The sequence below is a fragment of the Cariama cristata genome, unplaced genomic scaffold, assembly GCF_000690535.1.
Source record: "Cariama cristata isolate BGI_N322 unplaced genomic scaffold, ASM69053v1 scaffold6933, whole genome shotgun sequence".
In the NCBI taxonomy this organism is placed as follows: domain Eukaryota; kingdom Metazoa; phylum Chordata; class Aves; order Cariamiformes; family Cariamidae; genus Cariama; species Cariama cristata.
The window spans coordinates 45,319-58,963 of record NW_009606577.1 but is presented as its reverse complement, the minus strand read 5'-3'; the positions used below and the strand labels follow the sequence as shown (position 1 = coordinate 58,963).

The 13,645-nt window shown below is 42.1% G+C and overlaps 1 protein-coding gene across 1 annotated transcript in view; it reads left to right on the top strand.

Moving 5' to 3' along the window:
• PDGFRA (platelet-derived growth factor receptor, alpha polypeptide) overlaps window positions 1-13,645 on the top strand; it is a 25,662-nt gene that overhangs the window by 4,255 nt on the left and 7,762 nt on the right. Inside the window, exons 3-14 of the mRNA XM_009696412.1 lie at window positions 589-852; window positions 2,244-2,374; window positions 3,733-3,904; window positions 4,008-4,197; window positions 4,712-4,827; window positions 5,310-5,436; window positions 6,441-6,634; window positions 7,095-7,189; window positions 7,298-7,430; window positions 11,585-11,689; window positions 12,401-12,511; window positions 12,793-12,946. Of these exons, the coding sequence (XP_009694714.1) occupies window positions 589-852; window positions 2,244-2,374; window positions 3,733-3,904; window positions 4,008-4,197; window positions 4,712-4,827; window positions 5,310-5,436; window positions 6,441-6,634; window positions 7,095-7,189; window positions 7,298-7,430; window positions 11,585-11,689; window positions 12,401-12,511; window positions 12,793-12,946 (1,792 nt within the window). The remainder of the gene's footprint in view (window positions 1-588; window positions 853-2,243; window positions 2,375-3,732; window positions 3,905-4,007; window positions 4,198-4,711; window positions 4,828-5,309; window positions 5,437-6,440; window positions 6,635-7,094; window positions 7,190-7,297; window positions 7,431-11,584; window positions 11,690-12,400; window positions 12,512-12,792; window positions 12,947-13,645) is intronic.

Genomic DNA, 13,645 nt, shown 5'->3' with positions numbered 1-13,645 from the left:
TTTTTTTTTTTTTTTTTTTTTTTTTTTGGTGTGTGTAGTGAATGTTGCATCTAAGTGCAAAATCTTGTATCATAAAATTAGCATGTTTAAGTCCAAATTCTTCCCTGTGGTCTTTGCTGTACATATATCTTGATAGAGCTGTCTATGATAAAGTGAATTCATTGTTACTTTAGTCTCCAACATTTGCATGAATGTTTTCACACCCAGGAGTGATTTTCTTGCTTTTTGTCACTTAATATGCTCTTGCCCTCACTGTAAGAATATGTCAGAACCAGGTCTAAGGGGATTAATAATGCTTACCTTTCTTTTTTGGAGGGGGGAATGTTTTGTATTTTTCATTCTGCATCCTAAATTGTCACAAAGGTACCCAAGCCCTTTCCTATTTTGTGCGTAGGTCAAATGTCTTGCTACATGTCACATCAAATAGCAAAAATGAGCTACTGCATGTGATTACCATACCCTACCTGCAGTCTCTGAAAAAGTAGAGTAATTAACTGTACTGGTTTCAGTTACAATCTACAAGTGGTCATTCTTGTACATGGACTTACTACAAACAAGACAGTGTAAAATTACCTCTTTTTTTTGCAGACCCAGACATGCCTTTTGTTCCTTCTATACCAGAAGACCAGTTCATCCTAGTAGAAGAAGGCGATCCCACCGTTATCCCTTGTCGGACAAGTGACCCTAATGCTCAAGTGACTTTAATTAACAGCTTAGACAAGGCTGTCTATGCTTTCTATGACAGCAAACAAGGCTTCATAGGGAATTTCCCCGCAGGCTCATATACATGCAAAACAATGGTTAAAGGTGTGGAGTTCAAGTCCGATGAGTTCCTCGTCTATATTTTAAGAGGTATTTATTTTTGTTCATTTTTTTTAAAAATAAAGAAGTAATAACATTCAGCCCAATTCTTTCATAGATCATAGAACCATAGAAAGGTTTGGGTTGGAAAGGACCTTAAAAGATTGTCCAGTTCCAAGCCCCTTGCCATGGGTAGGGACACCTTCCACCAGACCAGGGTGCTCAAAGCCCCATCCAGCCTGGCCTTGAACACTTCCAGGGATGGGGCATCCACAGCTTCTCTGGGCAACCTCTTCCAGTGCCTCAGCACCCTCACAGTGAAGAATTTCTTCTTTATATCTCATCTAAATCTTCCCTCTTCCAGTTTAAAGCCATTGCCCCTTGTCCTTTCACTACATGCACTTGTAAAAAGTCACTGCCCAGCTTTCTTGTAGGCCCATTCAGGTACTGGCTAGCTGCTCTAGGGTCTCCCCGGAGCCTTCTCTTCTCCAGGCTGAACAACCCCAACTCTCTCAGTCTGTCTTCATAGGAGAGGTGCTCCAGCCCTCGGATCATCTTCGTGGCCTCCTCTGGGCTCACTTGAACAGGTCCTGTCCTTCTTGTGTTGGAGGCCCCAGAGCTGAAAGCAGTACTGCAGGGGAGGGTCTCACCAGAGAGGGGTAGAGGGGGAGAATCCCCTCCCTCGACCTGCTGGTCATGCTGCTTTGGATGCAGTCCAGGACACGGTTGGCTTTCTGGGTTGCAAGCACACATTGCTGGCTCATGTTGAGCTTCTTGTCAACCACCTCACACTGTAAGAGCCATATTAACATCAGCACCACAGGGTTGTATCAGGTTATTTCACCAATGACGAGTTCCTTGCTCCTCTGGCAGTATTGCCAGATACTTGGTTGCTGGTTTACTTAGCAGTTACATAAAATTTTGATGAGCATAAAGTATCATTTACTTTATCCCCTCCCAAACGGTTGCAAGAAAAGTCTTCCATAATCCATGTATTTGCATCCTGTTTGCTGAACGAAAAGGCTGGTGTTTCCCAGTGGCTTCAAATAGTAGATCTTTGAGTAGTCTGAAAAACAATGATTCAAATATTTTGATAACCAGGTTTTTACTGGCCAGCAAGGGATTCTCAAAGACAGTCACTGATTAGCAAAATGGAAAATTGCTTTTATACCAAGTGACTTTTCACAGGGGCATTTGAGTTAGGAACTTCTAATTGAAATTTTATGCATGGATCATTTCTTTGTGAGTTTGAACTCAATGCCTGTACACTTCATGCTTTAAATACTGATTGTTTACATCAGTATAAATCGGCAGCACTTCCACTGAATTTTCCAGGCAATTCCTCAGTAGAGGAAATGAAATAGAAATCTCCCCCTGAAATTGCACCATGTGAAGATTGCATACTTTTAAAAACTAAATCTGCTCTCTCTCTCTTCTCTTAGCTACTTCACAGCTCCCAGTTGAAATTGAAGCTCTTAAAACTGTCTACAAAACAGGCGAGACCATCGTAGTAACTTGTGTGGTCTTTGACAATGAGGTGGTTAATTTACAGTGGAATTATCCTGGGAAAGTGGTAAATATATGGTTTTTTTGTTTTTGGAATGTTTGAAGTTACTTATTGGGGAAGAAGGTGGGGTTGTAAAATATTCTTCTCTTCCCTGAATGAAGACAGCTGAGGAGAGAAAACAAATTTCTTTTACTTTTAGGTTACCACAAAAGTAAATGTTACCCAAACATTAGAGTTTGCTGTTAGTAAGCATGCAAAGCATGAGACGAAGATGAGGTATGACTAGGAGTCCATCCTCTGAGGGAAGAATGTTGTCTCTCAGGTCTTGTGCTGGTTCAAAAAAAGAAATATTGTGGAAATAGAAAGATCTAGGAATGTGTTGGACATCCACATAGAGCTCTGCTGCTGAAGGTCTGAACCTCTAAAATGGCCTGCTTAAACCCTGGGTTCTTGGGCATAATAAAGGACGATGAAGAACCAAGTCCACAGTCTTAATTATTCCTCATTATGCAGGTGTAAATTAAAATGACTCTTACAATCAGTGTAATTACTCACTAATAAGAACCATCTAGTAAGAAAACCTTAAAATTTTGGAGAACCTAAAAAATTTTCAAACTGACGCAACATCCTTCTGCAGTGAAAATTTTCATTCAGTGAAATTTGGTCAGAGCCAGTCCCGGTCAATGGAGAATTTCAGAGTACTCCATGTAAAAAGCCTGGTCACAGAAGGAATAGAGTAGTTGAAGTGTACCTAGTTGTGACCCCAAAGCCCACCTTCTATTTAAGTTAAAAGCCCAAGAGGAAAAATTATTTGAGAAGATTTTGTTCTACTTTCCGTATTACACATCATAATCTCTGCTGTATGCCACCTTTCCAAACTAGACCCAGCATATTTTTTGTTCCAGCCTCTCATGATAACAAGGTCTACCATTCTTACCATCCTTTTACTCACAGGAGTCTTACCCTTACCAATAAATTATTCTTGTTTTGAGAGCAGGCTGAACATAGCATTTAGCAACTGGTTCCTTTTTGTCTGCTGGAGAGGATAAGAATTCACCCTGCTTCATGGGAATTGAACAAAGAAAAGTCAAGTGGCTTTTATGTCTGAGGAGAAGGTAGGGCATGAGCAGTAAAATGCTCTTTCAGGCTGCTCGCCCAAATTTTGAACGGTATTTGTTTTGAGTGAATAAAACATGAGCTCTCAACCTCCTCACCCTTCTGTGCCTGCCCTCAAAAGGGTGTATTTTTATAGACACACCTTTTGTGCCTGTGGCTGAAAAAATACATCCCTGACTGAGTAAACAATTCTTCTGCCACACAGGGTTTAGACGGTTGCTCTTGCTCCAGTGGCATCATAGATCCTCAGTGGTGTGCTTTCAGCTCAGTTACTTAAGTAAGGTTTTTTTTCCTTCTCCAAACTACAGAAAGAAAAAGGTCTGATAAAACTTGATGATATCAAAGTCCCATCGCAGAAGCTGGTTTACACCTTGACCATTCCTGAGGCATCAGTGAAAGACACAGGGGATTATGAATGTACTGCTCGGCATGCAACCAAGGAGGTTAAGGAAAATAAGAAAGTAGTCATTACAGTCCATGGTATAGTCTGATTTTAGTGTCCCAAAATTATTAATGTGTTGGAAAACACCATTCTTGAAAAATGCTGCACAGTGTTGTTTACACAAGGTTTTTTCATTTACAGACAAAGGTTTTGTTCACCTGGAGCCGCAGTTTAGCCCTCTGGAAGCTGTCAATCTACATGAAGTCAAAAACTTTGTCGTTGATGTGCAGGCATACCCAGCACCAAAAATGTACTGGTTGAAGGATAACGTGACTCTGATTGAAAATCTTACTGAGATTGTTACTAGTTCCAACAGAGTCCAGGAAACAAGGTAAAAATGTTCTTCTGACCCTTACTTTGCCATGTTGACTTGAGTTTCTCCCCAAGAAACCTAGGCACTGCTCCTATTCTGTCTTTTCACCTCAGTTTGTTGCTTCTTCCTCAGTGGTGTTTAAAAATAATTTCTTTGTTTTCTACTTTAAAGGGTGTTGCCTAATCAACTTTTTCTTATTCCCTTCATAACATCAACACCTCCAAGCCATAGAAATCTTGGTTTCTGAGCACTAAGCCTCTTCAGTCCCTCCAACATACCTCCACACCAAGAATTTTCCAGTAATATCAGAGGCTTTGTCAGATCCCTGGAGAATATAACTATGCCCACTTGTTTCTCAGTTGCATGTTGGTAGTTATTTACCGCTTGAGTAATGACTTTAGTTAAAGGCATGCTAGAAATGCTAAATGTCACTACATTGTAATCTCTACATACCCAGATTACATGTTGCACCAAAGTGAAATTTTTTTATGCCTGCTTCAAAAAATACAAGCAAAAACTCTCATTTCTGCAGGTTTCAGAGTATATTAAAATTGATCAGGGCCAAGGAAGAAGACAGCGGATACTATACTTTGGTTGCTGAAAATGAAGATGAAATTAAAAGATACACCTTCTCCTTGCTAATACAAGGTAAGGAGCCCCAAAGCCTTGCCCACCAGATCTGATGGCACACAGCAAAGACTTGATTCACTTACACATCAGATTGCCTGGAGTATGGAGATAAGAAAGGTGCGAACCAGGGTATCCAGAGGAGCGCGTGCTTGCCGAGTCCTTGGATCTCTCCTACCCTGATCCTGGCTTTGACTTCTGCGCTGGCCTTGAGCCAAAAAGAAACTTTATCCTCCTGCCTAAGTTGTTCCAGCTGACAGCGGGAACGATAGCTCGTTTAGTATGACATGAGGACGTGGCATAACCGCAGCACTTCCTTTTCATGGCCCTAGCCTGGGATCCACTCTGTCCTACAGGAGATAAGGACCTCCTGGACGAGTCTGGGTCTCTAGCTGTTGCAAAGCCATCAGCCAAACAACACCCGTCCTGTTTTATTTGAAATTTCAGGCTGTCTTTTTGTAGACCCTGACGAATATTTTAACAAACTCTTAACTCCTTCCCAGTTCCAGCCCTGATCTTAGACCTCGTGGATGATCACCACGGCTCTGCTGGTGGGCAGACAGTGAGGTGCTTGGTGGAGGGGACCCCGCTTCCCGATGTGGAATGGTTGGTTTGCAAGGACATTAAAAAGTAAGAGAAGTGGGTACTTTCTTATCTAAATTATGACTACTTGTGTCCTTGATTAGCTTAACATTATTAGTTACTGTATCACCTTTTCCTCATCAAGGGTCAGTAAGCTCTAGATAATTTTTTTCTTTTTAGAGGCATGTCACATATTTCAAGAGAGGTTGTCAGTGCCCTTCCCATTGCATCCTGTAGGAAAAGACACAATGGAGCAATTAAGGAGATTTCTCTCATAAAAGCTTTGTGTTCGATAAGCGAACTAAGCAGATTTCACAGTCCTGGTTTGAGTAAGGATCTCGAGAAGCAGCTGTCCCTCCATTCAGGGAGTTCTTATCATTTCACAGATAGCTCATTCTGCCTCATTAACACCCTTGCATGCTTCTAAATTTTCACTTGTAATTATTTTCCCCCTAATTACAATTTTCACCTTCAAAGTATTTTAGACGCGTGGAGTAATTACTCCCATTTTTGCTAGTTTTAGACTGGCTCTTTCTGTGACTACTGGGAGGCTGGTTTTCCTCTGGGATGTTATCCACCAGGGAGAGGGAGACCATGCATAGAAGGTGGCTAGGAGCCCTGACACCTCCCAGCTGTGTTCTGCTCTCATTGTGCTAAAGCCTTTTACTTCCTGGTGGGATGATCGTCCTCCTAGTCCTGCCCCAGGGAGCCTTGTACAGCGCTAAAGATTCAGGGAGAAATAGAGATCCATCCAGTACTGTAATTCTTTGGGATACATACCTAGGTCACACCAAGGTCTATCTTATCTATACCAGACCTGCTGGGTTGCATTGTCAGGCCCTCAAAGCAGCAGCAGTAATGAGAATCAGAAGGCAAATTATCCTAAGGGCAGAAAGATGCAGGCTTTTCACAGAGGTGGTCTTAAGCACTTCTGATCTTAAAAAGGATCATTGTCAGAAGAAAGTTATAGTGAAAAGTGGTTCTTGTTCTGTTCACTCTTCTTTAGCCATACTATGCCCAATGCCCGTTTCCCCTGTTATTCTTCTCTACAGGTGCAGCAATGACACCTCATGGACTCTTTTGACTAACAATATCTCTGATATACACATGGAAGCCCACCTGGATGAGAAAAACATGGTGGAAAGCCAGGTGACTTTCCAGAAGGTAGAGGAAACCCTGGCTGTGCGATGCGTGGCAAGGAATGACCTTGGTGCTGTTACTCGGGAACTGAAGCTTGTGGCTCCCAGTAAGTTTGCTTTGTCCTTCTGTGAAATTACAGCAGCCAGTCTGACCCCTCTCTAATACACCCCAGTTCAGTCTTAATAAATAAAAACATGAGTTGTTGTGGATAAAAATAAATGAAAATGGAATTTTTTCCACCCTGGCGCATCTGAGGATGAGGCATTCTACAGGTCTTTCTGGTGCATCTGTTTTTCACTTATTATGTAGTTCCATGATTCATTTTATCATTTTATGGCCACCAGCTATAGGATGTTCTTCTAGACAATCTCTGCATTTGGTTTTGAAACAGGAAGGCAGAACTGCTCTGGGCTTGGAAAGACTTTACAGTCACCAGCCTCAGGAATTGCTCCTGCCACATCTGCAGGACATGGGAGCTGTGATGGCAGGGGAGGTGGGTGTCTTATGTGTGTGTCATGGTCCTCATGGCTCAGGAGGAAAATATGGTCTGTCTTTTTACTCCACAGCCTTGCGATCAGAACTAACGGTGGCTGCTGCCGTCTTAGTGCTGTTGGTGATTGTGATAATTTCACTGATTGTCCTGGTCATCATATGGAAGCAGGTAATGTAAAAAAGTATTTTAGTTTGGATGCTGAGCCCTGCTGAGTTTTGATCTGCTCTGAATTTAGGCACAGGACTAATGGTTGGTTTTGCATTCTGTGTTTTGCAGAAGCCGAGGTATGAGATAAGATGGAGAGTCATTGAGTCTATCAGCCCCGATGGCCACGAATACATTTATGTGGACCCAATGCAACTGCCTTATGACTCCAGATGGGAGTTTCCTCGAGACGGGTTAGTGCTTGGTAAGTTTCCTCTAAGGGACTAATCCCATCCTTCTCTGGGGATAAGGGCAATTAAGGACAACTCTGAGGTCTGTGCTACAGGGATTTGCGACCTAAGTTATGGCCGTGAAGTCCAGAGTCTTTCTGTACCTCTCTGTTCTCCTCAGTTCTCCTTCTGCATCCTGTTCTTCTCCTCCTACAGCGGTGTCAGCCTTGAGCTCCTTCTGTTGGTGTCTCCCATGCCTCCGTTCCAGCTCTCCTCCACATGCCCCACGCGCAGTGCCCACCTCCGCGTGGCTCAGGGGGCCTCTCCCAGCGTTAAATACCCTCTTCAACAACACTCACTTCTGCTAAGCCACCCTCAAGAAGTACATCATCATTTTTTATTTGACAGACATTTATATACTTATGTGCAGAGACCAAAGGGAATCTGCAAGTAGTTATGCAGTTTTAATAAAAATATTTTTTAAATTATTAATCCATGCTGTGCACATATCAGTGCTGAGTAACTGCATAACTTATTTTTGTGGCTACTGTCCTTCTTCCTTCCCCTTCTGCTTTCTTGCTTTGTTATTCATGCATCAGAGTTCATACAGAATTCGGTCGTAATTACTTCTTCAAGACTGACCCAATCTGTCATTTATATCAATTGGAAGTGTAACGATTATAGACAATTTTTATGTTCTATCTGGATAGTGCCTTAAATATACAAGGCTTCCCTCTCTTGGAGGTATCTGTGCACCAGGTTGTATCACAAACTACAGGAGGAAAAGAATATGAAATATGTTTTTTTGTTTGATGTATTTTAAGAAATATACTCCTCTAGTTTAGTTCTCCTTCCCCATCTCAGAGAAAGAATTGATGTTAACTCTTGCAAGAAGATGCACAAAAATTTCTGGTTCAGGAACAATATCCTTTAATTAAATTCATGTTGCTAATTGAAAACTAGAGAAGGGTGGATATTTAATGGGATTATTTTTTTACAACCCAGACTTTAATTACATGCCTAAATAGGATTTGTCTGATCTGAGTTGTTAACAGACCACCACCACGACTTTGCCTTCCTCTGACTCATGAACACCAGCCTATTTCAATGCCTTCCTGTTTACAAGTATATTTAGGATAGTCAGTGCTTTAAAAACTAATGCTACGTGCCCTTTAAGCGATCTGGATCGCACAAGTGTTCTTGACATGGTTAACATTTACCCACTGGCAGTTCTGCCATGTGAAATGCTGGCTGGTGGGGACCTTTCTTGTTTCTGGGGCTGATAATTCTGGTTAGTGTGGGTTTTCTCGTATTGACGTGGGAGATGACAGCAAAGCAATTACACCTTTAGCTCAGGAAGGCTCTGAAGCAGGATACAAATGCATTTTGGCTCAGCCAGATGAGCATTTCCCATCCTAGCTATGTAAGCCAGCTGGTATTTATTTGTTTTACTAGCTAGTAGTGCCTGGAGTGCAGTGCTGCGTTAAATGCCAGCTCTGAATGTTGGCTGGAGGGAGCTTCAACTGATAAATTTGGGTTACACTGCACATTTCCCTTTGGTATCACCCCTCCAGAATGTACATAGTGTGCTGCTGTTTAAGGTGCTCAGGATCCAGCGCAAGCCTGGGAGAAGTGTAACAGAATGAGAACTGCGATAGCGTAGTGACCTGTTTGAGTGCCACTGCCTTCTCCTGGCTCTGCTGGGAAGTGGCGAGGTCCCAGCGGGACCTGGACCTCCTCCTTCAGCTGAGATGCAGAGGGTAGGGCCTTTTGAGGAGCGGGGTCCAAGTGCTGCTGTTTCTCAGGATCTTGGGGTGGCTGTCGAGAGGAGGCAGAATTGCTCCCATCGCTTCCCAGCAAGCCACTCATTTGTCCTGGTGGCCTTAATAAAATGAAATGCTGGTCTGACACAGAATCAAACCCATTCCCATTTGCAAAAGGCAAGTTAGAATTCAAGTTACACAGCATTTAGGGGTGTGGTACCTAACTTCTCATGAGTCTGGAAACTGGATGTAGACGACAAAGCTTGTCACTTGTTTGGTTTTTGATACAAACCAAGAGAGTTATGGTTTAATTTGGGGTGGGCTGATTATCCCAATTCAATTTTAGTCAAAGGAGCATCCAGTTGAGAAGGTTGTGTCTGGAACAAATTCACAGGCTTCACCTTTGTATTTGTGTCCCCCCCCCAAGCAGAAAAACAGCACTTCTCTGACAGGCTCAGCAGATAAGCTCTCTGGATGGGTACAGAGGCTGAAATAGCTCTCACCCCCAGGCCCTTTTCCTCCCCTAGTTTGAGGAGCCTTGAGCTGCTGCTGGGTCTGCACAGTCCCTCTGTGGCGGAGAAGCAGCGATGTTCCTCCCGCGAGCAGATCACAGCGGTGCCTTTACACTAACAAAAGTAAACACACGCTATAATTTTGGGCTCCACTGAAGGCCTTGACATCAAGAATGTGATGGCATTACAGATGCCTCTGGCTCTTGAGCAGTCAGCTCCCACCTGGCTCCGAATTTCAAGTGTGAAACACATGGGGCTTGGGCTATGTCTGGGGAGAGGGGTGAAAAGGGGAACCGGCAGTGATAGCTCCCCGCCACTCCGGAAACACTCTCATTGTCTCCACGTGCACCCCGGCTCAGCAGAGGTGATGGAGAGGGAGATGGGTACCTCGTGCTCAGCCGACAATATGGTTTGGGGAGGAATTGGCTTGTGAAGACGAGAAGATCAAGGAGCATCAGCGAATGCCATCGCATTCTGAAAGGCTGCATCCTGCCATGTGGCTGCCAGACCTTCGGTTTGAGAAGTTTCAGGGACCAAATTTCAGACTCAGGTTGTTTGAATTAGTCTGAAATTTAGTGGGAAGCTTTCTCACATCCTGATTGGGAAGAATAACCTTAGAGGCACAGGAATCTTGAGAAGAAATCGCATAGTTTTTGTGTGCATGACAAACTATGCAGTCATAGTCTTGGACAGGTTCTTCAGTAGTAACTCAACTAAGCGTTCTTTAACCGTTTCTTGTGCTTGTTAATGATGTAGATATTGTTTGGCTGGAAATTTTCTTTTAAAAGCATGTATACAATAAAAGCGAGGGGAGCAGCTAGAGGATAACAGAAACATATGGCATTGCATGCCAGATAACACCTTCAGAAGTGTAAAAGGCAGCAAGTTCAAACTGCAAATGAATGTCAAAGACAAGATGCTGTATATCTCCATAGTAAAAGTCACTACTTATTCTTTCTGTGCTGGAAGTTAAAAAGTAACATAAAATAAAATAGAGAGCTTGTCAGGAATATGAAAATACCCTGGCATCTGGAGATCATATACAGGTTTGTTCACTGAGTAAGCGTTGCCTTGATGAATTTTCTCTTCGATATGGAAACTATGAAATATAGTATTTTTGAGTATGTTTGTGCAGTTCATATTTATCTAAAAACTCACTCAATCTGTACACAACTCTTCTGCACACTGTATCTGTATCAGGAGACAGGATATGATAATCCAAAATTTTTGTCTAAATTGATTTGTGGGAAGAGTAAAGTGTGTATAAACATTAGCTGTTTCATTACAGCACTTGGAAATTTGCAATAAAATTTATTCCAGCATATGAAACACACTTGTACATTAAACTTCAGAGAAGTTTCCCCTCATATGTGATCAACATGTATTTCAGCTTCTTGCAGATCACTGATGACCCTGCACGTCTATTTCTAAATGTGCTGTCGATGTGCTTCAGTCTATCTTACTGCTAGACATACACAGCATTGATTTAACAGCCCGAGAATACAGCTAAGGAGTCCAATTCAGATTTTTAAGTAAAGGACACAACTGCACTGTGGTCAGGTGCTGACTGAGGCAGAGAGGTCAACTTAAATGTAGGAGAATCAATGATTAGAAAGGACAAAACGAGAGTGGCAGGGCACAGTAGGAGACGAATTTGAATGAGTTGAGCTCTCATGTGCAAACGTGCTCCTGATGTTTGCTTGCTTGTTTTTATTTAAGAATTGTACTTAATGATAGCATTTCTTATTTGCCTTTTCTGCTTAACAGCAACAGTAATAACAATAATACCAGTGGTCTGGCTAAGTGAGTGTGCTTTTTCCACACAAGAATCACAACCTGTAGAGGAATGGCAGCGGGAAACGAGGCGAATCGCCGTTACTTTCTGAAATATATAATGCTCTCCCTTGTGTTCAGGTCGAATCCTTGGTTCTGGTGCATTTGGAAAAGTAGTCGAAGGGACTGCATATGGATTGAGTCGCTCTCAACCGGTGATGAAAGTAGCTGTGAAAATGCTGAAACGTAAGTTGTCGTGGTTCCATTTTCCAAGCTAGGTAGGGCACGTTCCTGTAGGGTTATTCAAACAATGCTTGTATATAAACAGATTCTCCGTATCTGAAGTTGAAAATGTACTGTGGAATGACTGAAATTTATAATTATACTTTAGATTGCTTCATGATGTTTCAAGACTGAAAGTATCCAGGCTTCTGAAAACAGCCAAAGTTTGGTTTTATCTGTATGGACTGTAGCAGCCACAATAACTGAGCAAGTTCAGAAAAAGATAAAATAACCGTGAATGTTTGTGAACAAATGAAAGCTGCACAACAAAGGAGAAACAGGCAGGTTTCGTGTGAGAATCTTAAGTTCAGTGAAGATTTCCCAGTTCATGAGATCTGAGAATCTGATGCAGTGATTCTGAAGGACTCATGAGGAGCTTGCTTGTATTGAAACCAGCAGCTTGTAAAGTGCCTCTGGGCCACCTGGGCAAACCGCTGTACCCCTGGAGAGGGACCAACAGGCTGTGTCTGCTATTTAGCTGCATCAAGTGAGTCCTTTATTAGTGAGTTGTGACTCCTCTCCAAGTCTTAAGAAATTCCTTTGTCAAGTAAAGGACACGGTCTTCTTCAAGAAACCATGGTAGTGATGCTCTAATGAGGCAAACAAGGAGAAATAGTTTGTTATTGTGAAAAAGGCGATTGCTCTCACCGAGTGGCTGGTATGTTTTTTCAACAGCTACAGCGAGATCCAGTGAAAAACAGGCGCTCATGTCTGAACTGAAGATAATGACACATCTTGGGCCCCACCTGAATATTGTGAATCTGCTTGGAGCTTGTACAAAATCAGGTGGGTTTGGCTGACAAAATGAAGTTTGCTGTGGAGCCATCATTTGCTGCTTAACAAGCACACAAATGTCAAGTAAAGGATTTAACAATAAATATAAACAAATAAAAGATTTCAAAAAACCTACTTGATATTTGGTAGTAGTTGCAGTCATAACTTAGTAAACAAAAATATATTAACCCACAATACTTTTTATGTTATATATTCTATTTTCTGCTATTTTTGGAGTCTTTTTTTTTTAAACAACTCACTCATCAATGCATTATTTTGCTTTATTTTATCAGGTCCTATTTACATCATTACTGAATACTGCTTTTATGGTGATTTGGTGAACTATCTGCATAAGAACAGGGACAATTTCCTGAACCGACACCCAGAGAAGCCAAAGAAAGATTTGGATATCTTTGGGATGAACCCAGCTGATGAAAGCACAAGAAGGTGGGAAAAATGGAAAAAAAAAAAATGCCTGCAACTTAAGGAAATGCCATTACTAATCCTTACTCCATTCCTCTCATTCATTGGTTTAGAGCCCTCCCTAATTATTCTCATGAGTCTTTTATTTGTTCAGTTTCATAGATCTGGGAAGGTTTCAGCACTATTTGTTCAATCTCCCTGACATGTGTCCTAGATCCATGTTTCCCCTGTGTAGAGATGCCTGCAGTCCCAAGACCACCGTGTGTTCTCCATAGACATCCTGAGGTCCCAAAGAACATTTCTATTAGAAAAGCATGGCCCAGTGTTCCTCTTTTCTTAAAAAAAAATCTTGTTGCCTCTATCCAATTTTTAAAAGTAGAGTGCAACTACCTGTTTTCCTTATTTCCCTGCTTGGGGAATTTCCACTGTCTAAAACCCGTTCCCTTCACACAGCCTGGCAGAGTTTGTCCTCTGAGCTCAAGTACTCTCCTTTATCTGCTGATGGTTTAGCCAGTCTCAATAGTTTCCTTACGGTTAATGTTCATCCCATAGCTTTTTCCAGATGATGGTGGAGGAAGTTTGTCATCATACATTTAGCAATAAAACAATGTCACAAAATGAACCAGGATTTAGAAGGTGAACAGAGATTCCTTCAAAAAATCACTCAGGCAAATAGAACAACTGACTCGGTAGCCGAGTACAGCCAGGACTATTCATCTGAGC